Here is a 25,439-nt window from a genome sequence, read left to right as displayed (position 1 = left end):
GTTCAGCCCCTTGCTCTATTCACAATATAAAATACGTGGTGAAACTCCCAACAGAAACTGTTGGGAGTTTGTTGAACTGTTGAAGCCTCTGGAGCTCCCCCAAGCCCCTACTGTGCTACAGTGATCAAGAAAAAGTAAACAAGCCCCATCTTCCCTGCAGATTTAGTGCCCTAGCATGCTATTAAGAAACAGCCTGCTACTAAAAGTGCATTTTTTTTGAGACAGTCTAAAAGTCCAGGCTTTTACTATACGCTGACACAAAACAGACCATACTTCCACTGGCTCTCCTAGCCAATTTGAAAAGCGAATAGTACTACTTGAGGTCCTTCTCCCTCCCACACACCCTTTCGGTTTGAAGAATTCCCACCCCCCAGACCTGCCTTAACATTGCTCCAAACGCTGACTTGCTGAGCAGGCTGTTTTTCCAGTGATGACTTGAGCTGAACATATAAACATATAGCTATGAAGTGTGGGAATCACTTATCTACAAGTGTTGTACAAATACTTTCCTTGGCTATAATGGTTTTTGGAAGTGATGGGAACAGCACATGTGTGCTTCAGTGGCCCTAACTTCTATTACAGGAAGGCCTTAACCGGGTGTGGTACAGCTACTGCAGAACCAGTGGGTCTGGAGAGGACCTCAGTGGGGCCACCCCAAGCCCCAGCACTCATGAGCTCACCTGCTAGACCGTGTCAGAGATGCGCCCACCCCAGAGTCCCTTCTGTCTTGCATCCCTGAAGGCTCTTCTGTTTCATTAAGTGAATTCCCTGTGCTGTCAAGGTCACTCGGTGTTGTTCGATCATTATCTACGTCAAGGTGGATCTGCTTTGGGGAGGAAGGACAGGGGGAGATGGAGTCGAGTGCTGAGTCAGAGTCCCCTTCATCCGAGAACTTCTCTGACCACTGGTTTACTATTCTCTGCATCCCTTTCACATGGTACAGGATGTCGTCTAGTTCTGGGAATATGTCTTCGTTTTCAAGGTCGGCCAAGTCACTCGTACTGGAATACAGGATCGAGCCTGGCACGTTGTCATAAATACTCAGGCGGCTGCTCACTGAGCTAGCGGAGTTGCGCCGTTTTCCCATGCTCAGCTCTTTGGAGCTGTCTCCACTGTTTTCCCTCCGGAGGGTGAGATGGCCATGGCCATGGAAACTCCCTGTCCTCCAGTTCACGGAAGCATTGCTTTCTGTTGGGGAGAAGTTGCCATTGGAGAGTGCTTTGGGAAAAGTGCCGGGCTTGTGATCTTCTGGGATAAAAAACACGGTGTCTTCTGCAAAGCTTCCCCTGTTCTTGAAGTTCTGCTCCATCACATCACTGAAGGTCGACTGGTTGAAGGGGTCAAAGCCTTCCAGGTACATGCCCACCCTTTTATTGTACGCACTGAGGCTGCGCGTTCGCGTGACAGGGCTGGGTGTGCTGACGGCACTGCTTGTCTCAGACTGACTGCTGCTGCTGCTGGTCTGGGTGGAATTGGAGACACTCCTTTTTCGTACCATGGGGAGGCTGATGTGGTTGCCATTCAGGGCAGAAATCTCCACACAGTTAAGTTGCTTCAGCTTATCTTCGTCCATGCCCTCCTGCAGGATGGGCCCGCTAATAATAAGGCCGAGCTTTGAAGGAGCTTTGTTCTTGCCATGGTGAGAGCTCTTGATTTTCAGGCTCTCCATTCTCTTGAGCAGGCTCTTTGTTTTAGACTTGGTGTTCTTCTCATTTGCTTTTGTGTTGAAGCTGAAGCTGTTCAGTTCCCTGGGGGAGGGCAGGCTGCTGAATGAGTCATCATTTGCTACGAAATTGCTTGACGAACAAACGCTCACGACGGAATTTGTCCTGGTGGTAGATGCCTCACTCTGCAGGGTTGGTTGGTGGCTGCTGGTGCTGCTGATGCTGAGAATTGAAGCCACCTCCTGCCGCTCGCTGAGGTCTGTGAGCACGCTCTCACGGCTGGCCGCGTTTGTAAGGTGGGGAGCTTCTGGGGAGGAGGTATTCAAGTCTGGCTTTGGAGGGAACACATCGAACTCCTCAAGCCTCGACCACCTCTTGCTGTCCCTTTGAAAAGTCCATTTGCCACTTATTGCACACGGTTCATCTTCATCTGAGTCTTCACTCTGCAGAGAAAAAGAACCCTGGAAATAATGCTTGCAAACTGCCAACATCACAAATGCAGCTGCATTTAAATACAATGCCTACTAAACTGAGTTAAGCACGACCTGGTTCTCATGAATTTAAAGCAAAAACAGTCTCTTACTTCAGGGAGAGGAAGTTTAGGCCATAAAGCCTGTCAGAAGAAAAGATTACAGAGGACAGACAGTACTTTTTAACAGTTTTTAAATACAAAGGATATGTGCTTCGTAAAAAAGAAACAAACAATGCAATCTGCTTTAAATTGCTCTTTTCTGAAAACCTTAGTATCCATAGACTTTTAATTAATTGGTCACAGTGGATAGCCCTCAGATCAATGGAAATTCCTGGCATGCATAAAATTTTAAACTGGAGTCAGTCCGGGGTTGGGGTCCCTCTGGACTCTCTCCAAAGTTACACTCTTTTGATAGTGGCTCTGTGTTTATACTCCTCTTTGCAATTAAGAGATGTTTCTCATACATTGTGAGTTGTTGCAGCTTAATTCCTTACCCATTCTGGAAGTTTAAAAGGTCTCCTCACTGTGACTAATGAGACAGCAAAAGAAACTCTTGCACTGCTACAGTCTGATGCCTCCAGGCTCCTACCTGGTCCACTCTTCCTCCCACAGGCTAGCAGCTAACATTTTAAGAATGTCCTGTGAAGTTTCTACTTCAGTCTTGCTCCAGGCAAACTTTAACACTCATAGATAGCGAGCAGCAAAAGCTCACTCGCGGTATAGCACGTAAGTAAATTGTAAATAGCATCTTCCCTGATTATGTTTGATGTATGACGAATGCTCGAGGGCACAATTACACGTACATCACTTATGTCTAAGTCTTTTCATCTAAATCCTGAAAGGGAAGGATCCTGGAACTGAAGTTTTTGGTCTTCCAAGTATCTGGAAAATTTCAAGTTACACGCAGCTAGAAGAATGAAGCCAATGAGAGCTATTTGAATGTGACACCATGAAACCACAAAATAACCTTCACTGTTCAGAGTAGGGAAGACTAATTGCCACACAGCTCCATGGGTGCTGAAGTTTCACTTAATTTGTTTAGATTGCTTTAATTTAAAAACAAGTACACATGCACACCTCAAACTGTAACTATTTGTGTGCCAGGAACACAAACACTCATAGTCTGAAAAATAAGTAAGTTATTCATATTTCAAGTATTTTATTTATGCATACTTCAGTTCCTTATCCTCTCCTGGTGCCTTTTTTTTTTTTTTCTTTTCTTTTTTTCTTTTTTTCCCTCTTAGCACATTTCATCAGCTCAGGAAGATAAGTGAAACACCATATTTATTTTTTATAACCAAATACACACAGGAAACAGAGCAAGTTTTATTCTCTTTTTTTCCCAGCTAATACAACCAGTGTTTCTGTCCATTACTCAGATGAAAACCTAAGAGGACTGGCTTGCTTTATTTAAAGTTTTCCAGAGGAAAAATGTCACCTGAAACTGTCAATGGGTAATAATGATGGTTTGGTGGTGAACGTGGTTTGACTGGAAAAAAGGAACAGCAAGGCAGTCTTAATTTGCAAAGAGTCGATGCAACATAAACAAGCATATGTTTCTGTCAGCACAATTTTTTCCCTAGTATTAAAAAGCTTTAAAGGCTAAGAATTTTAATGAAGTCAACAGCAAATGGGAATGGTATCAAAGTCCATCTGCCAGAACATGAGTGGTGAGTGAAAATCAGGAAGAACTGAAACAAAACGTAACATCCAGACTCTGGAAGAAGTTGGGTCTGGTCTGACATCTAGCAGCAATACTGATCATTCCAGTGTTAACAGGATTGAAAAACAAGGAGGAGAAATCTTCTGGTGGTCATAAACAGGCAGGCCAGTGGTATACCCCTACTTTAAAAAAGTTCATATATATGCTGCCTCAGAGTGTTATCTTCTGGAACTTGGGTGCTGTTTCCAGCATACCACAAACAGATAGGGAAAGAGGGGATTAATTCCTGGTAAACAACCTCAGAGCATTTGTATGCATTCTTCCTAAGGGTAGGGCAGCATTGTATTGCCTTAGTTCAGTCATCTTTATCTGCAGTCGTCATATCCCAGGGGACAGTATCAACTACTGATCCCTCCTAGGACACCCACATAGTTTTAAGACAGCTATCAAATGGTACCTTACTAGCAAAATCCAGCAGCTCAGCTTTCAGTCTGTACTACCTTACTGAAGTTACAGTAGGTCCTCTCTTCTTTCTCACTACGCTCCACAGGGATCATGAAAAATCAAGAAACCCTTTTAACTCCTCCTAAACTCCCTGGAGATGTGTAAGCTTCCTAAAAAGGTAGTCAATATATTCTTTAAATATTTTGCTTTAATTTTGAGCTGTAATAAAAACCAAACAAACCAAAAAAAAAAAACCAAACACCACCAAACAAACAAGGAAACAACATGCCAAATCCTACAAACGGTCATCTCTTTCACATGCCAGACACAGTCACACTGCCTATATTGTAATAAAAGAATACAATTCCAATTTAATGGCAAAGAACCAAAACCGTGAAGATTACATCAAGGACGATGTTCTAACATTCAGGTCAGCTCATTGTGGCTGGTCAGGATCCCCTCCATCATGCCTACTAATTACAATCCCGCCTGAGAGCAAGTAATAAGCTACAACACAAACAACTCCACTTGCAGGCAGACAATCCCAGTGTTTTTCAGGCTGAGAGCTGCATCTCATGGAAGAGTTAGCTAGACAAATAACCTTTATGCAGGTCCAAGCCCTGCAGTTTTCACTAAGTGAGAACATAAGATGAAATATAAGCAGAGTTTTGACTATGAGTCATTGGCAGGTTCAACTCGGCTGTCATCCTACACTACAGCTAAACAATCTGCTAGGTTTTTTTTTTTTCAGTTTTATTAACGCACAATGCTGTAACAGAAGATGTCAAAGGTACTTACCCTTTTCCTGTGGGGACTGATTTCTAGCTTCATCACTGCACATTTGTTTAAAGTATTTAAGCGCCTGTAAAGCAAAGGAAACCATATTAAGAGAAAACTCCAGTGTTTTGGCACAGACTATTTCAGTTCAAAAGCTCTTGTGAAGGCTATCCCCAAACCGCTTTGCATACAAATAGCCACAAGCAGAGTTTCAATTAGAGCCCTAATTATACTTAACCATTAACCCATTACATTTGGCTGTATTCTAACTTCAGAGGGAGGGATGGATGACTATTTGTCACTATTACCTGAATCAAAGTAAAGAAAAGTAAACAGAAACTTAGAGTAAGTTAAGAAGCGCATTGTAATCAATGAATTGTAATAATTACATTTATTTAAATACCAAACATTCAAACCCTGAAACAATCCATCTCAACAGCCTGTAAATAAGAGAATAGGCTTATTTGACACTGTACACATCTGTACAAAACAGCACATCACTTTAAAATTATACTTTATAAGCTGAAAGCTCAAACAGGAAAACTTATTTTCCACTTCTTAGGGGCCCATTTTGTTTGTGAGAAGTGTACTATAATTATTCTCAATACAATCCTGGGACAACACAACTATCGTTTTTTAAAAAAGGCACATACATGTACCTCATTTTTCCTTCCTAAACTAAAGTTTCTTTTATGTGTAATAATGTTGGTCTTGAGGACTAAAATTTAAACAATAAAAATAAATTGCTGCAGTAACAAGAATTAACCAGCCTCCCTAAGACATGCAAGAGCACTCTGCATGCACATCTCAAAGTACTGTATGAATGTATATAAGCATCCCTGTATTCTCTGATGAGCTTGTGATTCAGCATCCCTAAAATAAACTAAGCACTCTTTCTTATTCCCCATCCCCTAGACCCGTCCATTCCTTCTGACAGTCATGGGAAACATCACATCCAAAGAAACCTCTCTGCCCTCCTTCTGTCCCCCATCTTCCTGCCTCCCTCATGGAAAGCTTCCACTTGCGAGGCTGTACTGTGGGCTAGAGGAGCTGAAAATTCATTTTTCCATTTTTTGGGGGTGTTGAATTTTGCCCATGTCAGCTCCCTGAGCCACGTGAATGGTAACATGTGAAGGGGGGAGGCAGAGGAGAAGAATTGCCCCTTTCATGCAAATTCAACGGGCAAGGCTGAGGTTTAAAAAGTCTGCTTCATTCTGAAGGAAGTGGTGTAATTTTCACTTACTTCATTCAAGCAAAATGTAAAGAACCTGTACTGGTAGCTTTGAAAGAGTTGGATAAAAAAAAAAAAGAGTAAAAGGATAAAAAACGCTGACTTGTCCTGTTGCTTCAGATGAGTCTTTTCAGATTCCTGAAACTTGTAACTTGAATCTAGAAAATGTGTGCACAGGAAGGATTACTAGTTTCCTCTCTTTCCTCTTTCCTTTCATGCACAGGATTGGTTGCAGATGGTATTTACACAGGGCTTGATCCTGAGGCCATCAAAGAAAATGGAAAAGCTCCTACTGGTGCTCTTGCTGCAGTCGTGAGGTAAAAAAGGACGGTTTGATCTATAATTAGACCCAGCCACAACACAGCAGAAAAGAAGAGAAACAGGAAGAATTGCCATGGGTCAAATGGTAGGCCAGTGGCAGGGTAGGAAAGTTATCCAGATCTCTCCATTTTCACCTCTGCTCTGACTTACAGCAGGCGCAATCCTTCCTGCTGCTACTGGTGGGTGCGTGACCTTCCCAGCAGTTGTGTTTATGGCATGGGTGAGGAGTGAGTGCCCCACATACATGCTACCCAAGTATTTGGTTTCTAAGAGGCCACACAGCAGCAGAGAGCTGCTTCCCTTCCCCTGCTTCACAAACATTCTCCTTCCAAGCTGCCGGACCTCAATGGCAGGGAATACTGCATCATTTTCAGTCCTCTACTGTGTAATAATTTACGAATTTCACACTGTGGCAACCTTTGACTTATGTGGGGAGCAGCTATCACTGAATCCCTGCATCAGGCTTTATCTTGCTGCAGCCTATCCAATCGCTAATAAAGGCAATCTCTGATTTCACAAAGATTACATCCACAGACTTTTCTCCTACCTAACTTAAAACCCTGAAATAGGTGAAAATAGGGACTCTGAGAAAAAAAAAAATCCCCTAGCACACAGGTCACAAAAACGAATATGAAAGCAAGATAACGTAACCCCCTGTGAGCAAGGTTAAACACAACAGCAGGGAGGCAAATAAAGGCTCCCTCAAACATCTGACATAATTTCATCATAAAAACAGTTTCCCTTTTAAAATCCAAATGCTCTGCAGCAACTGCCTCAGGTCTGTAAGTTTCATTATATACATCACACGTCCCGCTTTAGCTTTTACGTGGGTTCAGTGGTGCCCAGGTCCTGGAGCTAAAGGACCCTGAAAGCACAGCATGGCATGCAGAGCTGCCTTCCAAACAAGTTATTGAGTCTGCACAGCTAAGCATGCAAGGTTCAGGCTTTGCCAGCACAAGAATTACCCATACAACTTTCACTAACATTCACTTTGTGTATGCTTTGCAATACATTTTAAGCATGCAAACGCACATTCATTTTCTACAGATCTCATCAAACTGGTACTTGTTAATGAACCTCAATTTTCTCTTCTGGCTCTGGACCTTCTCTCCAGATAATTCTGCTCCCAGGTATAAACTCAGCTCATAATTTCTCCACTGACAGGTAGCAGATTCTCATTCTTTAGCTCTGTCTTACTCTGCCCAAACCTGTCTCAGTGACACCTTCACATGGACTTCTAGAGGAGACAGAGTGATGGGGCAGGAGTGCTGCAGACAGTGGTTGCAGCCACTTACACCGCCTTGCTATCTCAATCTCCATTTCTGCAATGCCTCCTACCCTGTCCACTGTCTTTCTGAATGACTGCCTGGATGACAAGATAATGTTCTTTCCCATCATTTAGGTAATTATCTTTGGGTCGGCCCTCTCTCTGTAGGCCTGCACATCCAGGGGGTATCTCACTGTGGAGGAGAACTGTGTTACACCTCCACCACATCCCTTCTCCTTGTCCTCCATACTCTCTTACCTGGGCTCTGCAAAGCCCCTCTTCCTAGTGGTGACAAACATGACAGAGCCTGCTTTTCGGTCCCAGTCCCCAAACTGTGACTGGCCCATATCAGCCCAGGGCTACTGTGGAAACCTGTACCAGCTGGACCCTAAACATGAGGCACCAGACCTTCTCCAGGAAATGAGCAAACAATGTGCTCTTTCCAGTCATCTTCTCAGAAATGGCCGAAGTAGCTTAGCTTCAATTTTTATTTTATTTTTTAAGAAATGCAATCTGGGTAACATGCACACTACTAAAAATTTCAACTTGCATGGCTAACTTCAGCTATTTTATAAATTAACCTATGGCCTTGTAATAGGAAGTCTTTGTTAACCTAAGAACCAGTAAGTTCTATATCAGCTATAACCACTTGGTAATTCATTCTGTGGTCATTAACAGCAGAAAATTCTCATCCCACACACTCAAGAATAGTGGGAGCAGCACAGTGCATCAGATAAAAGCATTTTATGATTTTAAACGAGAATTTTCCATCTCAGTAAGTGTATGATCTAGCTTTGAACTTCAGTTTAAAATATTTTCCTAATGGATTTAAATTCTTCATTCCTTACTACAGGGCAAACTCCAGCTCCATTATACCTGTAACTAATTGATGATACAAGGGCTTTTGTGTCTTGCCGCAGTGGACAGTCCCTGTGCTGGCTCCCAGGGTTCATCTGCATGTTATAACCTGCAAAGGAAGCCAGCTCTCCACAAACCAAGCCATACGACCAGTGACTGCTGCTCGTGCTAATCCATTACAATCAATTTCTTGGATGAGAAATCCTGATGGTACAAGATTTGAGAAACCTCTTGGGTAGACAGTGTGGCAGTTTTCTAGTTATGTGTGAGGAGATTAAATAGGATTTCCATCACAGCTTGCTATGTAATTCGCACTTAGCAACAACAGCCTTTAGGATAAGCATGTTTCAGTACTTAGCTTCATGAGCGCATTATGCAGGCAGCTGCCCTCTCAAGATAAATTCCCAACCATTAATCTACACGGAGGCTTACGAAACCAAGGCCAGCAGCACTTCATATACAGTCTCTATGTGAAGCATCCCAGCAAATTAAAGCAGAATCATGACTTACATTTTTAACCCTACATTACGTGATACAATCACTAAATGACATTTCTTAACCATTTATCTTCTGCTTTTACCAAGTACCATATGCTATCTCTGTAATTCAAGTCTCAACTTGCTTTTTACTTAAAAATTTTCAAGAAAACCCTTCGTGGGGTGGCCATTGAAACCCCTTCCATTTAGAAATGAATTTTGCAAAGCACTATTACCAAACTGTTAAAGTCATGTTAATATTATGGTTCAATAAAATTAATGTAAACAAGAACTGACAGTACTGTTCAGATGTAAACTATTGTTTTAAATGCTTCAAACTTAAAAAAAAAAAAAGTCCCTGTCATTGTGACTTCTACAGTCTTTTTAAAAATGATTTTTTCCACGTGCAGTAATTAGAGCAAGGTGATTAAAACTGCTGAGAGAAGACTGCTGGTTATATTGAAAAGCAGATTCTCAGCATGGAGAATTTTGTTACCATTAACTGCATACAGCATTCATTTAGCTCTATGCTGAAAATGCAAATAATTCCAAAACTACTCTGATTTTTAGTCAAAAACAGCAATAGACTTATGGTTGTGAAACAGCTCTAACTCCTTTACTGAGCAAAATCCTCTACTGTTTACACACTGACCATGGCATGAGTCAAAATAAACCTAGGTTTCAGGAAGAAACACAGCATTCCACATGACGTAGCCTCTCCATGTTTTTTAATGAGCTTTACAAAATTAAACAAGGAGATGTGAAAAAAAAATAATAAAGGTGGAAACGTGATAATGAACTGCTTTTGTTTAATACACATGACAAAAAGCCAAATTCAGACATGCAGGATGATTTTCAGTTTTATGTTAAGGTAGGATCTGAATGCTTCTGGAGAAATTTTAGCTTCAGTTTTAAAATTATTATGTAAAAAATAAGCCACAGGCTTCAGAATGATATAGTTTTGCCTTTAAAATCTGCCTCAAGCTACATGAAGATGCACACTTCTTATGCACACTACATGGAAAACAATTTGAAAATAGAAGTGAACAGGTTATTTTACAATTAGCCGACTTGTGAAAAATTTCCTAGTTTCACAAAATTTGTATATACCCACATCATTTTGGCTTGCTTAACTTTATTAGAAGGCTTAAAAACACAAGATTCCATTCTTAGGACGGATTTTTTTGCTGTCCTCTAAGTTCAATAGAAGTGGTAACTGCTTTTATTAGCAGCAAGTCTCCGAGAGATATGGAGGACATATTCTTACTTTTACCAGTAAGAAACGGGCTGTTGTCTTTTTCCCCCATCTATCTAAATAAGCCCAGGTTAAATAAAAAGTATTCTTGCAGGAGAGCACTAGATCCAAAATATGCTGGCTTGACTGTATTCTGTTTTCCTGGCAAGGGAATACCATGCTTCTGGGAACCAGCATTTATTCACATCGCTGTACTTTCTGTTCAATGACTTCACAAGCTCCAGAGCACACAAATAAGCAGACCAATGTATCACATTTTAATGCTGACGGAGTAGGCGCTTTACACTGCATCTTGATTGTGAATTTACTGTGAATAAAATTTTTCCCCTCTCAACGACTGAACAACAAATCTGTTTCCTTAGTCTGAAAATCCTGTAAATATTTCTGAGGAACTTTAAATTCCATTTTCTGTCTTTTCCTTCCAAGCATGATGGCAAGAGAACACTATAAACTTAAAGCCCTTCTTAAAAGGGTTTTGTAATTCATTAGAATTATTGACATTTAGAGTTGCGGCCATCAGGCATGTAGCATCCAAAGCGTTCATTCAGACGACCATTTGGAAAGCTGCTATAATGAAGGACAAAGGGAGAAAACTGCACTTATTTCTAGGTAATAGAAGATATGAAAAATTACTGCATTTTTTGCAATTTAAGATTATAAACTCGCACTAGAGGAGGCAATCGATGGATGGATAAGTGTAAAATGGGGCCAAAGTAATTGCTTATATGATAAAATTGGTAATACTGGGGCTGTAGTTCTGTAAAAACAAGCTGCCCCACACAGCCAAGTCTTGCTCTCTCTTTTTCTGCCCACCCCTTGTGTCCTGCCTTTGCAGTTGGCTCTGTGGTCATCCTCTGCACCCACTCCAGAGTCCATTACTCCTTTTCATGTGCTGATCCAATTTCCTAACCCAGCAAGGACTACTGAGGCTTTTTTTAGCTGGGTAAGCAAGTTGAATTGGTTCGTTGTAGGAGCCCATAAACAATTAAGATAAGCTATGGGAGCATGTGGCTGAGGGCAGGCCAGCCTTGGAGGTGGCGGTGAAGCCTTTAGATTCACTCCCATTATCCTTTAGAGCCATCCACATTCACTTCAGTGATCATGGTGTACATAGGGTGATGCCCTGCCCTGAGGTCAGAGGGTAAGAGAATGCAGCAGCATGGCTTTGTGAATACTGCTCCCAGAAAAATAATTCCTGCATGGGAACTGATGCTATAGTTGTATGTACAGACTGCTGTCACCTACACAGTTCTGCTTTCACATAGCTTGCTCATTTGGGAATCAATAATAAAAGCAAGTAAATAATGAATAATAATAAACGATACAGCTATGAAATAGGTACCAAAGACTCTTGTTACAAAGACTACTGCCATTTTCCTCCCAGCTTTGATTTAAATAAGATCCCCAAACACTACTTAGCCCAATATACTGTTTGGATTAAAAATGCATACCAATAATGGATAACCAAAAGGCCTCAAAGCAATGATTAAGCCTATAGTACATAATTCAGTTGTGGTTATGCTTTTCTCAGGTTACATTTCCCATTATACAGGAAGAGTTTTGTTACAAGATGCAGTGTGATTTTTTCCCACCTACCTGCATAGGGCCTCAATAGCATCTCTGTCCAGGAAGTCATGCTCTCGCTTAACTAGAGCGATGTCAATTGGAAAGAGGAGATCTGTAGGAACAGAGGCAGATGAGGAATCAAAAAAAACAGTTATTCCCAGCAGTGAGTTGTTTCAAAACCACCAGCTGCCTCCAGATGAGCTAACCAAGATGCAAATGATTGGCATTTCTCAGATAAACATGCATCTCACCAGCTCAGATGCCAGAGATGCTTGCTGTCTGTCTATAAGCTTTTGACGTGCAACTTTGATAACTGAAAGCTGATATGCATAATAGGGAAAAAATGAGCAAAGCAAAGATGAAACAACAGGAGAGGAAACAAGGCAAATGTGAACTTCCTATCCAACATCAGAAGCTGAAACTAATTCAGGCTAGCTTTATTTAAAATAAATATACAATCTCCATCAAAGTACCAGTATCTAACATTAAAGAGAAAAGGTCAGTAAAACCCAAATCTCTGGAATGAAAAACAGAATCTCCTTGGCTGTTAATCAAGCAATTTAAATGCTTGACTCTGTTACAACATTGATGAGATATGGGCTGAAATGAAAGAGCGCCAAGCTGCGTGGAACCCATACTGCCTCCTTTCCTTAAAAGATTATTTAGATAAACAACTGGGAGAGTGAGGGGGAGGAAACAATGTTGGCAGAGAGCTGAAAATTTACTTCAGCTCTGAAGCAGTGACTACATATATATTATTTACTGTCCTCCACAGATTCCTGACTGTCATATAGGTCCTGATCTAGAATTCCTTGCAAAACCAAAACTCCCACCAAAGCCCCTGGGTGTTCGTGGCATGCAGCAATACAAGGACAAACTCCCAAAGTACTGCTGCAGTTTCATACAACTTTCCTGGTCCAAGTGATTGTCTATAAAATGTTTTAATCTCCACAGACAAGGGAAGAGTGAGTTGAAATGAAGAAAAGGATAGGTCTGGTGTTAATTTACTGGAAGATATATAATATTCTTATGCTGACATATTCTGTGAAATACAAGAATTTCTGGCTTTTCAATAGAAAACTGCAGTTTTAGAAGGCAGAGCAACCATGAAGTTTCACAGATTAATCTCCATTTTAAATGTGTACTGCCTAAACGTGACTTCTCGTTTTATACCAAACAGATCCATAGTTTTCCCCTTTACTATTTTAAGTCCAAAATGCAAGCAAAGGAAGTGAGCACATTCAATTGGTACTTTTCAACAGTGCTGATCTAAGTTTTTCCTCTAAGAGGGCTTGCATCTTATGTTCTCTCAGATGTTTTCTTGTGGGCACACTAAATGAGATGGGTGACAAGATGTCGATGGTCTGCACAAATCCATTTTTTGTTATGCTTAATTTATGCTGCTGCTGTTTTTGTTGATGTTGCTGCTGCCAAAAGGGCCTGAAAAGGACAATGGCATATTGTTTTCATATAAGGACAGCTGGCTTTTCAATGGGAATGGCTGGCCTTGCTCTCACATCTTGCTCTCACCTCTGCGGTTCTTTTGATGTTAGGCAAGAACATGGTCCTAAATTAGAAACTTAATAAGAGTTTAGAATTTCTAGATAGGACAATTGCAACCATAGGTAGGGCATGTTTTTTGAATGCAAGCAATTTCTTAGGAGATTTACAGCTCAGCATAGCACAAAGCCCACAAGCCCACAAGCCCACATATTCAGCTGGCAGTGTTGTCCCTGGTTTTAACAAAGACTGGAACCACAGTCCCAGATCTGCATCCTAAGAAAATCTTGGCATTTCCATTGGCATCACTCCCACTCCCCCCAAAAAAAAGGAAAAAAAAAAAAAAGAAACTGCAAAGGACATTTTTGCCAAGTGCTGCTTTTGAAAATGCTATTATCATCTCACATTGCCAATGCAGCTGCAAATCAAAGCTCAACTAGATCATTTTTCAAGAAGGTCAGCTCAGCATTTGCTATAATTTCCAATGGTTATTCACTGTAAATAATGGACTTTCTATGCTCATTCTTACAAGCAGCAGCTGGAGTTTGCTTTATAAAAAAGAAAACCAGATAAGAAAGCACAGAATAGTTTCACCACGGCACAAATAATTTCATGTAGGAGGAAAAAACCCTCTGAAAGTAACGTGTATTAAAAAGGATCTCTAAGATGTCATTCTTTAAAACAAACTTAAGTATGTCATTCTGCATCAGAGCTTAAGGGTAGTCTGCCAAAACTGCAAGTTCCTAGTAGGTCAGAGAGGAAGACAGGAGAAAAGTTTCCTTTTGCTTGAGGAAAACCTTTGTAAAAATAAATAAATAAATAAATAAATAAATAAATAAATAAATAAATAAATAAATAAATAAAAGGATTACTCAAACTAAAGCAGAAACCTGGAGCAAATATAAAACTTTTTTTTTTTTTTAATTAAAAAAAGAGTGTTTCAGAATCTCTTTGGTTTTGGTAATGTCTATGTGCGTGGAGGGTAGCAGAAAGCAACCTCGTCTCTAAAATTTATCTTATGTGCCACCATTCATGTGTGCCCCCAAACCTCCTTTAATGGTGAATATTATATCTTATTGTCCAAAAATGAAGCTGCATGTTTGTTTCATATTGATGCCTTGAATGATCACTTTGCGAGCTGTGGTGCTGATGGGAACAGCCCCGGTGCCTACCTTCATAGAGCTGCGCATACTGCGGGAAGCCAGCAGCTCTCAGCCAGTCACAAGCTTCTTTGGCCTCGATTTCTGGAAGAGGACAGAAACAAAGCACCATCTGATTAGTGACTTGCAAAGTAAAAGCTCCCTCCTTTCTAACAGCTCTTCTGTTATTCCTGTTACAAAGTAAAGATGCATTCAGATGCTTTGAACTGAAACTGAAATTTGCTCATCACAGTTTACTTCTTGTCTCATTGTCAAACGTATCGTAGCATTCACCTGTGATTTATCAAGACCTCATCAGACACAGATGGAAGCTATAGGATTTACAAAATACTTTGCACAGGTTTTCTTAACACTAGAGAAACCAGCTCTGCAATCAACATGAGGTTTTGTTCAACAAATCTTATGATCCTCGTGGCACAACTATTCTGTCTTGACAGAAATTCCCAGCAGGGCTAATAATACTGTGCTTTAACATCTTGTAGATAGTACTGACAGACCCAAGACCAGGAACAACTGACACACTGTATTGCAGCTCACTCAAGCAGGTATTTACTACCCAACAAGAACTTGGTTTCTGGAGGTCGTCAAGGCATTTATGAGTTCCTTGGTATATTACAGGAAATTCAGCTAACTTTCCCCCTCACTGCCCAAACCAGCATGCCGCAAAATGAGATTATTCACATACATATATATATAACAGCGAAAGAAAGGAAACATTCTGAACATGGGCTATATTAGTCTGTGAATAAATTGTACATGAATTCATTTGTTACCTAATAGATACAGAAATAAAGAAAATGTCTCATTAGCTCACAAATCAGGAAATGTTGAGGTTATTTAGGATACTCGCCAAGTGTTCAGGAATCAGACTGGGTTAATTCTGTTCTAAAAATTCAAGAAAGTGCTACTGGGAATTTAGCTCCCTGCTTAGAACTGATCAAACAGACAGCGAACAATCAGAAACTCTTTATGTTCATCTGGCTTTGATTATATTCACTCTTCTTGATGGACAGAAAAGAAAAGCTTCATTATGTCCAACTGAGTAGACAATTTTGCCACCTACTTAGAGAGGATACTATTGCTACCTGCTGCAGAAACCATCCACAAAGAGTTCAATACAATCGCTCAGAAAACAAGTTACTGCACATAGGTGAAGAGCCAGATATAACATAAGCAAAATATCTCAAGATTTTGGCATGTTACAAAATAGTCCCTGGGAGACATAGGTACACAACCAAAATCAGATGAAAGAGCAGACACCTTTTAAGGTCTCCAAAACGCCTGCAGTCCCTCCTGATTTTCCAAACAGCTACAACAGGGTTAAAATATTTGTGCTTTGCCAGGCTGCTTTGCTAGGACACACATCCAAATCAAGGGGTTAAGGTGAGCCAAAGCACAACATTCCAGATAAATAAACAGCTAAAAATCCACTCTCACTGAAGTCAGCACAAGCAGGCATTTGTGTAACTTGTGTTTGCTTCACCTTTGGGTTATGGGACCACATGAGAACAAGCACGTACAGACAGATTGACTTAGTTACTCTTTACATTCTTCAAGTCCAGTTGCAAGGAATTCTAAAGTTTTGCTTAAAGTTTTATTTTAATTTTGCCATTCCCAGGAAGTAGCTGGGAAAGGTAATAAAGGTTTAAAAGGAAAAGGGGGAAAACTAAAATGTATTTAAAACTTCTACTGCTAATAGCAAGAACAGACAGCAGAGTACATATTATTCATATATATCGGATGCAATAAAAATATTAAAAATCTTCAAGTAATTTTTAAGAGTGGTTAAAATAAAATGCAAAATTGTACAGGTCACATCAAGCAGAAGCAGCTGGATTGAAAGAGAATTTAACTTGACTAAAAACCTGAATAAGTGATTCCTGATAATTGGTATTTGCCTAAAAATGCAGGTATATGCTTGTAGTGCAACTGAAAAAAGCGTCAGATTCCTTACTCCTACAGGGGCTCTTTAATGTGTTCAAATATTTGTTCATAGGTCCTTTACCGAGCACTCCAGGTGTATGACCTGCAGAGTATTTCTAAAGCTAGAAAATTATGAATATGTATTTATAAGACTTTTTTTTTTTTTTTTTTTTTTTTTTTTATGGTTCTCTGTAGCAGCTTTGTGTATCTTTTCTCCAAATATATCTGCAAGTTACATGGAAGTCATATTTCATGGGCACCTTGGTGTCAGTTGCCTTGGGGATGTTTCAGAACATATTTGCTTTCAAAATGCCTTTGAGAATCCCCCGAGAAGTCCATGTAGGCAATGAAATACCTGAGTACCTCCTGGCTGGCCACAAGAATTGCAGAGGAATAAAACGCCAGTGCACCTGTCCATCGACTAGGCTAAGTAAGTGCCTAGGGTTGGGCACAGGACAGCACCCTGGGTGGAAAAGCAGAATTCATTTGCCTCCTTTTGAGCTCATTTTGGGAAAGGCAAAGCTCTACCCCCTGCTGCAAGTCCTCAGAAGCATAAGGGGTTTCAAAAGCTGTCTAGAAGAAGAGGCCAGGGCATCCCCCATGGCCAAGGCTTCCTCCATGTCACCTCCATCCCCACAAAGCACAGGCCAGAGAGGGATGTGGGTGACTGCAGAGCACTGTAGCAGAGGGAGACAAGGCTGGACCTAAAAAGCAGCCCCTCTAGTCCAATGCCAGTTGGCCACACACTTTCCAGATATTGGCTTTTCTTCAGCTTGGTAGCATCAGTTCTCTGAGTCTTGGTCAGCCAGCTGTCTTACTTTCACACCCAGGTGGACATGAGCAGTATGTGCAAGTTCTTGTCCTCCAGATCAACAGTGACCGGGTTGATGAGGGACAAGAGGGATGAACTAAGCTTCTGAAGCTAGATTTTTCCTCAGCTTCTGCCCTGGCAAAGTTTCAGAAGTGACAGGACACCTAGAAGTATTCATGACAGATCATTACCTGAGGTACAAACTCATCGCCCAGCACAGAATGTTCTTGGCCAGGGCCAGCTGAGAGCCACCAGGAGGACAGGCAACCCATCCTAGGAAACCCCACTTTGGCTCTAATTAATCAGCTATGATGTACATGGCTGATACACCATGATACGTACAAAATACGCCCATGATACACCATGGGCGTATTTTAGATGAAGACTTGTCAGTCTTCATCCAAAGCTTCATACGAACTGATACAACTTGCTATGGGCAAGGGACTGGTCTCACTCCCTCCTCACTGCTCCACCCCTGTGGGGCCGCTTCCTTTCTAATGCTGGCCACAACAACTGAATCAAACACCCACGTCATTTAAACCTTTACAATGAACTGCAAATCAGTATACATGCCCCACAAGAAATGTATGCACAGCTTTTCAGACGTATGTCCTCTGCTGCCTCCCTCCTCCAACAGCAGGAGGTTCTGGTACAAAGAACTGCCGGCAAGAAAGAAATGGCGCTATTATTTCTAAATGTCCTGATACACAAGAAATTCTCTTAGAAAGTAAAATAAAACAAAACAAAAAAAGGAGTACAATGAAGTCTTTATTCTTGGTGTCATGTAAGCAAACAGCAGGCAAACGTGTTAAAGAGGAAACAGGAAATTTTTATTGGAAACAGCTTTATTTGTTAGTCTGCTTCACAAAGCTGGCCTCCATCTTCAAACCAAGGGTAGGAGTTCCTTTTGTGTATGGTTGGGAACCATTAGTCCTTATTTACCCACTTCCTGGGGGGTTAGGATGACCCAATTCTTCCTCAAACTAATGAGTGAAAATGGGAACTTCTAACTTTGTTTTGTTTAACTTTGGTTAATCTCAGTTCCCAACGCTTCAGATTTGCAGATTTGAAGCTTCATAGCAAAAATAATTCACGTCTTGTTTGATACTGCAACTGCAGAAGGGAAAAACTGTAGGATGCGTATCATCTTTCTTTGGATACCTTCCTTCCCATAGAAAATAAAGAACAATACAATAATGTCCTTTCATAAAAAAAATAAAATATCATAGCAGTCTAGCTATGAGTAAGATCTACTCAAAAGTTAGATTTTTCCACCCCTCATTTAATGGAAGCAAAAAGCAAGGCAGAACAACACACAACTTAAGCAACAGCTCTTTCAGGGTCTTCAGGAAGGTGCAAACCAGATGTATCTTTGTACAGTCACACACTGGCTCCATTTTCACCTAAGTGCTAAACATCGTATGAACAGTTCTTCCAAGCAGATGGTTTCCTCTTGCCTCAACTCAGACACCTTTATGACCGTATTAACACCTCCACACACCAGTTCTACTCATCTCACCTTTTGGCTCTCTGAAGAGAGTGGATTGTAAAATTCTGCAGTGGGACTGGTCAAATCAATGCTGTTAAAATTTAATCTCAGCCAAAATGGACTTCCATTGCTGAAGGTCCCACTCCGATGCCATACCTAACAACCAGTTTGTTCGGGGTTCTTCTAGGTCTTAATTTTTGACCAGGTTATTATAGCTGAAATTAACAGTTTTCTTTTTCCAGAAAAGAAAAAAATATATATATTTGGTAAAATTTGAATACAAAATCATCTTCCTGCTTTAGCTTGCAGGAGACACTCTCCTACGCAATACAGAGAATCTGATTTCTCACCATGAATGCTAGAGATGAAACCACATGCTCCTTGCTGCAACGCATTAAACTCCATCAACTGCTTGCTTGTTTTCTAGGGCACAAATAGAACACAGAGGAGTTTGCTCATCTGGGACTAATGCTCCCATTTAATGGTTGCAAAAGGGCTTTTATCCTTAGAAGCTTGTCCTCTTTTTCTGTCTGTATCAGAAATAACATGTTCTTATATATCGTGGTCCTCTGAAATTTCAGGTGCTTCACAAAATCTATGCTCAATTCTGAAACATGGTCTGAAGCCATTAAGAATCCTGAGACCATTCAGGATCATATTTTTTAAGGCCAGCTGTGGCTCAGATATGAGAAATGTTCTTCCCTGGGTAGAATTCCACTGCTGAAGCACAAGCAATCATTTTTCCAAGTGCTTGAATTACATCCCTGACATGTGAATTGTGGTCCCAACACAAGACTTGATCAAACTATTCCAATCACTCTGACCATAGCTATGTGAACGTGGATGTGAAATCTGAGATAAACACAGAACAAACGGCACTATGGCAGCTGTCTAAAAAAATGAACATGGTAAATCAGCTCTGTGTAATTTGTCATATGCCTGTAGCCCTTTAAAATTGGGACTGTATGGTTTCCTACAACTTAGCCTGTTATGCGTCCATGGCCTCAGATGGTTTTCAGTTTGAAGATGTGCAACTGTAGCTTTGAATATAATTCAGTGCCTTTTCGTAAGTCTGTTTTTACTCAAATCGATATAGTTATATATTCCTTAGGCACTATTATTCCTTATTGCTCCACACCTTTCAGGCAACTAGCACTTAACAGGCCCTAAAGAAAGTAATTAATGAAAAACAGCATTCTACCAGGATAATGACCTTAAAACAAATACTGTAGCTTGGTAAATTTGTCAGTAAATACTCAACCACTGAAAGCCACAGAATTCTGAAAATCCTATTGAAGGTTCCTTGCCAATTTCTAACACATTTGGAATTTCTTCTTGTTCTATATAATTACACCACTACTCTAAAATATTAGTCAGACACATTCAATCCATGAAAGTCTCATTTCTTGAAGGACCAGCGAGTCACGGAAAATACATAATAGGCATGGCTTTTGAACTGATGACAAGCTCGCAGGTTTTGAAGTGTAAGCTAACCACCTTCCCAAGAGGGTCCCTTTTTCCTTTTTGCCTTTAAAGTTCAATTTGCACTTTGCAAGAGTGGCCACCTATTTCTGTATCCTCCTCTACCTCTCTGTGCTTCTATTTACCTTGTACAGTCAAATGACACATGCTGTAATCTCCACTTAACCTCAATGCTCAATTCAAGCAAATATGACTGAACACAAAATATAAAGAAAATATTTCTTACCAAAAAGTTTATGGGAGGAAAAAAGCAAGCTCTTGAAAGAAACCTTATATGGCACCAAATATATATGCTGCTTTCTAGTCACAGAAACCCTTGAAAGAGGTGGTGGTGGTGAATGTTACTCAAATATCTCTCAACTATGTGATGACGACTGAAGAAACACTCTCCTTGTGTTATGGCTGGCTTTGGGTTAAACATGGGAATGGCTTTTTCAAGTTACGGAGCCTTGCAGCAAAACAGTAACTATGCTGCTGATGTTATGTATAAACCACAGGACACTGGGAGAAGAAACAGAATATGTTTGGAATTTGTGTGGGAACAGATGAAGAAGGAGTAAGGAAACAGATGTTTAAGATCACATATTGATACCTTCTTTGAAAAAAAAAAATCAGAAAGCTTGAACACCATTTTTTCAGCTGAGCTTTTAGAAAGAAAAAAATTGCTTAACTCCACTGACGAGGTTTTAGATTTGTTTATTCCCTTACTAATGAAAGGTAACTTAAATAGATATATTTTATATATACATTTATGACTGGTTTCCAAAATATCTGCATAGGTGTATGTTGGCTTATTTAATTCTCCCCCCTACCAAGTATACCAGGTTACATAATGCAGTAGCTCTTAGAGCACATCAGTCCTCTTGGCCAGCACAGGAAACACAAGGACTCTTTTGTGAATCAGACCTAATTAACTTGAATCTCCTTTTCATAGTCTTCAGCATATTGAAATCAGGCTTACAGTCCTCCTCACTATTTTTAACAGTAACAAAAATATTTAAATTTAGACTTCTGCTTTCTCCAAGTCCAGCTGTGCTGTCAGCCACATCCCCAGCGCAGGGAGCAGCCCAGGTTTTCATCAGAGCAAGAGGAATGGCAGTACCCCATGGCAGGAGAGCAGAGAGGACACAACTGCTACACATAGCCCACCATCAAGTACACTCTAAACCAGGACTGTAAATTAAAACAGGATTGTAATTTATTTCTAAATTATTTTTGCATTTTTAGTATATAGAGGAAGATCAAGAAAATAATTTTAAAAAATAGTCTAAAATTAAAAACGCTGTTTAAACAAAACTAAAGCTTCACAAGGCAGTTTTCCTGCCATAGAACAACTCTTTTTATACATTAAGGATGGTCTTCTCCCATTCACTTTTAAGAAGATGAGGAGATGAAGAGGAACAAGATGTCAAGTGACTTTAAAAAACACACACACATAAAAAAACCTTGAGAAATAATTGGGCACGTGGGTTATTTGTCTGGCCTGATTAACACAGGGTGGTCTTGGAGGAGGATTATTTGGGGCAGAGAAAGCATTTAGTCAAATCCTCTGAAGGAGGTCATGTTGACAGATTCCAGAGTGAGAAACGAATCCTCCTCCAAAGATTGGGAAACAGAAGATGACTTTAACTGCCTCTTCTCTCAAAGATGACTTGGTTAGAGTGACCTTTGAACAGGCATTGACGGGCAGACCACTGTGACTCCCAAAGCCAGCATTAGCGCTCTCTTACAGCACCCTGCCTGCAAACCAGTAAGTTTGTGTACTGCAAAAGCCTAAATCATGGGCTTGTTGAGCTCTGGTGGGAGGCAAAAGTGAGTAGGTCCAGCATGACAGACATGATTTAGGATATCATAATGGTATAAGGGATGATCCGAGCTGTCCCAATGGCTCAGGCAAGAAAATGGGATTTATACAGTTACTTCTAACTTGTTAAGATTCAACCTCACAACCATCAGCACACACAAGAAGAACCGTATGGGAGAAGGACTACCATCATAAGCCCTTGGTGCTTACCTCACTGATGACCAGTTCCCATCCTGCACCCTGTGGGGGTGATACAACACCAGATACACCAGGTCAGAAACCCCAGTGGCAGCGAAACAGATCAGCTCAAAGCTCCAAGAGTCCCAGCTGACTGCTTATTTCCCCAAATAAGAATAAAAGGTGCAAACCTGGATTTTCCCAAAGCAATTATTACTATGTACTTTCCACTTCCACGTATTACAGAGAGTTATAGCATTCTGTTGGTGATGCAGCATACTTGAAAATGCTCTTCTCAGTACCTGGTCACACCTTGCACCTTGAACCTCAGGCATAAGAGAATGGTCTAGATACAGCAGAGCCATTGCAGCACTGCAGAAGAAAGCAGAGAGTATGAAAAGGCAGCAAAAGAGACCTTAACACACACCATGAAGCTTTATGCTGGAAAGTTTCTTGCATCTTAAGATGCACAGGAAATCTGTTAATGAGAAACGCATGTGGAGAGCAGAGGGAAGGCTGGCCACGAGGGCATCCAGAGCCATCAGGGTCACAGAATGAACTTCCCCAAAATGCAAGGATGTGAGGAATATATTTTTCTGAATTCCAAGTCTTCAGTAGAGAACAAGAATAGGTTTGGGAAGGTCAAAGTGTCCACTGCTGGCTTTGGCAAATGTCTTTTATGCATCTCCTCAGGAAGCATTCTTTGCACAGATTGAGAAAAGCATGTGAACGGGGAGTTTATAGATATATATATAAAATAAATACATTTAAAAACAAGTCTAAGGAATTCTGCACCATTTTGGACTTAAAAACAAATAAGAAATTCCCCACTAGCAATAAGAAGGCCATCATATTGTGTCTTCTTTAGAAGAGGGACTGGATAATGTTTTTCCTGATCCTGTCTTTAGCACAGTGCTTCCCAAGGGAAACGAATACTTGACAATAATTGAAAGAATATTCTTCCTTAAAACCAACAGCTCTCAGCACACTCTTGTAGACACTGACATGCTTCAGAAAGGTGTGTAGTATTACCAGTACCTGTCAGATAACTGACCTCAGAGAATTGCAGCCAACTAGATAAGTTGTGAATGACTTTAATGGTACCAGTTATGTCAAAAGGCATACTGTGATAACAAACCTACTCATTTCAAAGGTGTGCTGTGTAGGACAAGGTATTGCTCAGTATCAGCAAGCAAGCAGAATAAGTGTCCAGCAAAAAGAACCAGAAAGCTCCAATCACAGTTCCAGCTCTGTGCCCCTTTCATGGACTTGCTCACCACTGGTGTAACACAGACTGGGTATTTTTCCTTAAAACAGGAGAAGGGGAGGCAATGGAAAATAAAATAAAAAAGAAAAAAATGTATCATTTCAGACACACAGGCTCTTTTTTTTTTTTTTCCTAAACCAGAGAAAAATGTATTAATAGCAGTAAACAAGAACAATCTACACTTTGTATCTGTACCCCTGTCCTCCATATTATACACTCCACGAACTCAGTTAGTGTACACTGCAAATGCAACACATTCACATTTATCTCCATTCTTCGGTTCAGAAATCAAAGCACAAAGCAAGACAATCCTGATATCTTGCACCAGTCAGAATTACCTATGGCACAGGAGCAAGCAAGATATATGCCCCTGGAACTGCTGAAATTACCAGAATTACTGGACTTCTGCGCTCACTACAGGGCTAGAGAGGATACAGCAATCTGTACTTCATGAGACACCAAGGATCACCCTGTATGCCAAACAATATGATAGCCAATGAAGACACAAAAATTATATGGGGGCATCATCTCTTAACTTTGTGGAGATCAAACCATCAAATTTTCTGTGAACTGCAGATCATTCGATTACAGTATTTCTATAATATGCACAGGAAGGAAGGGGAAACATCTGAAGTTATTTTTATTTCTCCAAGTCTTCTGGCTAAACTGTATGAATGCTAGGGTGGGTCTGGCATTGTCTGAAATGTGTCAGGGTCCTTTTGCATAGCCTCATTTCCTTCTTCCTGTTGCTAGGAAGGATAGTTAAGCATGAAAAGCGCTTGTTTACAGTACAGGACCATCCTGTTAAGCACATGAGTTCTCTTCCTCTGTGTCCTTTTAACCAGCCAAAGGTGCAGTTGTGTTTATACTGAAACCAACAGAAAAACTCCAATCAAAGGAGAATTATGAGAGTAATCTGAATCTCTGAAGAAACCCAAACATAGCATACTGTGGTAGGAAAAAAAAAAAAAAAAAAGCACTTTATCATGCAAACTGCATCTCTAAATATTTGCAGAACTCATAAATTCTCATGCCTCAAACAAACCATTGCCTAGAATGTAGTGGATAAGAAGAACCCGAAAAGTAAAACCAAATCACTTCTCATCTCCTTCTTCTAGGAATCCTAATATAAACAGTTGAGATTAGTCCATAAGGACAACTGGGGTACCTTGTTCCTCCCCCCACCAGAGGCAAAGTACACAGGGTCCTTGGGGGTCTCTGTGACCAGCAGCAGCAGGCTGGGAAGACCCCGACTCAAGAATTAAAATTTCCTAGACTGAACCTATGCAACTGAGATTTAAAAAAAAAAAAAAGTAACAAATACGAACATGGTAGGATACATTCTTGCTTTTAAATTCCACTTCTCAGTAATAGTTAACATCAGCTCCATGTAGTCTAAAACAATGTATCTGCGCTTCCGCTTCCTAAAAACCCAATTAACCAAGTTGTTTTAAGAGAAGATAAAGAGATCAGAAGTCCTGGAGGTTACAAAGGTAGCACCGAACGCTTTGATTCCAGTGACCTTGTAGATGAAAGGAGTTTTCCCCAAACATTTTCTCTGGGCTATGCCGTGCTCCACAATCAAAGAACCTCAGCCCTAATCACGACCTCAGAGGCAAAGCGGAGCAGAAACCTGAACCCGTTTGTCAGAGAGACAGCAGCCCCACTTCCCGGCCACCTCAGCCTCCCTGTTTTTGTGCTGCTTGTGCTGGGGAGCAGCTGGGGCACCTGGAAGCCGAGACAGGAGGCTGCTGGCAGCCGGTACCAAACCCTGCGTGCCATCGGCCAGCTTGGGCCTGGCTGCCAGCTGGGTACTGAACCACTGATGGATT

The 25,439-nt window shown here is 40.7% G+C and overlaps 1 protein-coding gene across 3 annotated transcripts in view; it reads right to left on the bottom strand.

The window, feature by feature from the left end:
• Nucleotides 1-25,439, bottom strand: part of DLC1 (DLC1 Rho GTPase activating protein) — a 224,264-nt gene that overhangs the window by 11,656 nt on the left and 187,169 nt on the right. For all 3 annotated transcript variants that reach the window (XM_082759726.1, XM_082759727.1, XM_082759728.1), the window contains 4 exons: nucleotides 14,667-14,738; nucleotides 12,025-12,106; nucleotides 5,042-5,105; nucleotides 681-2,107 (listed from right to left, as the gene is read on the bottom strand). In XM_082759726.1, the coding sequence (XP_082615852.1) occupies nucleotides 681-2,107; nucleotides 5,042-5,105; nucleotides 12,025-12,106; nucleotides 14,667-14,738 (1,645 nt within the window). The remainder of the gene's footprint in view (nucleotides 1-680; nucleotides 2,108-5,041; nucleotides 5,106-12,024; nucleotides 12,107-14,666; nucleotides 14,739-25,439) is intronic.

Source organism: Aythya marila (assembly GCF_965140915.1).
Source record: "Aythya marila genome assembly, chromosome: 4".
In the NCBI taxonomy this organism is placed as follows: Eukaryota; Metazoa; Chordata; class Aves; order Anseriformes; family Anatidae; genus Aythya; species Aythya marila.
The sequence above is the reverse complement of the archived record's forward strand: the minus strand, read 5'-3'. Positions and strand labels throughout refer to the sequence as shown.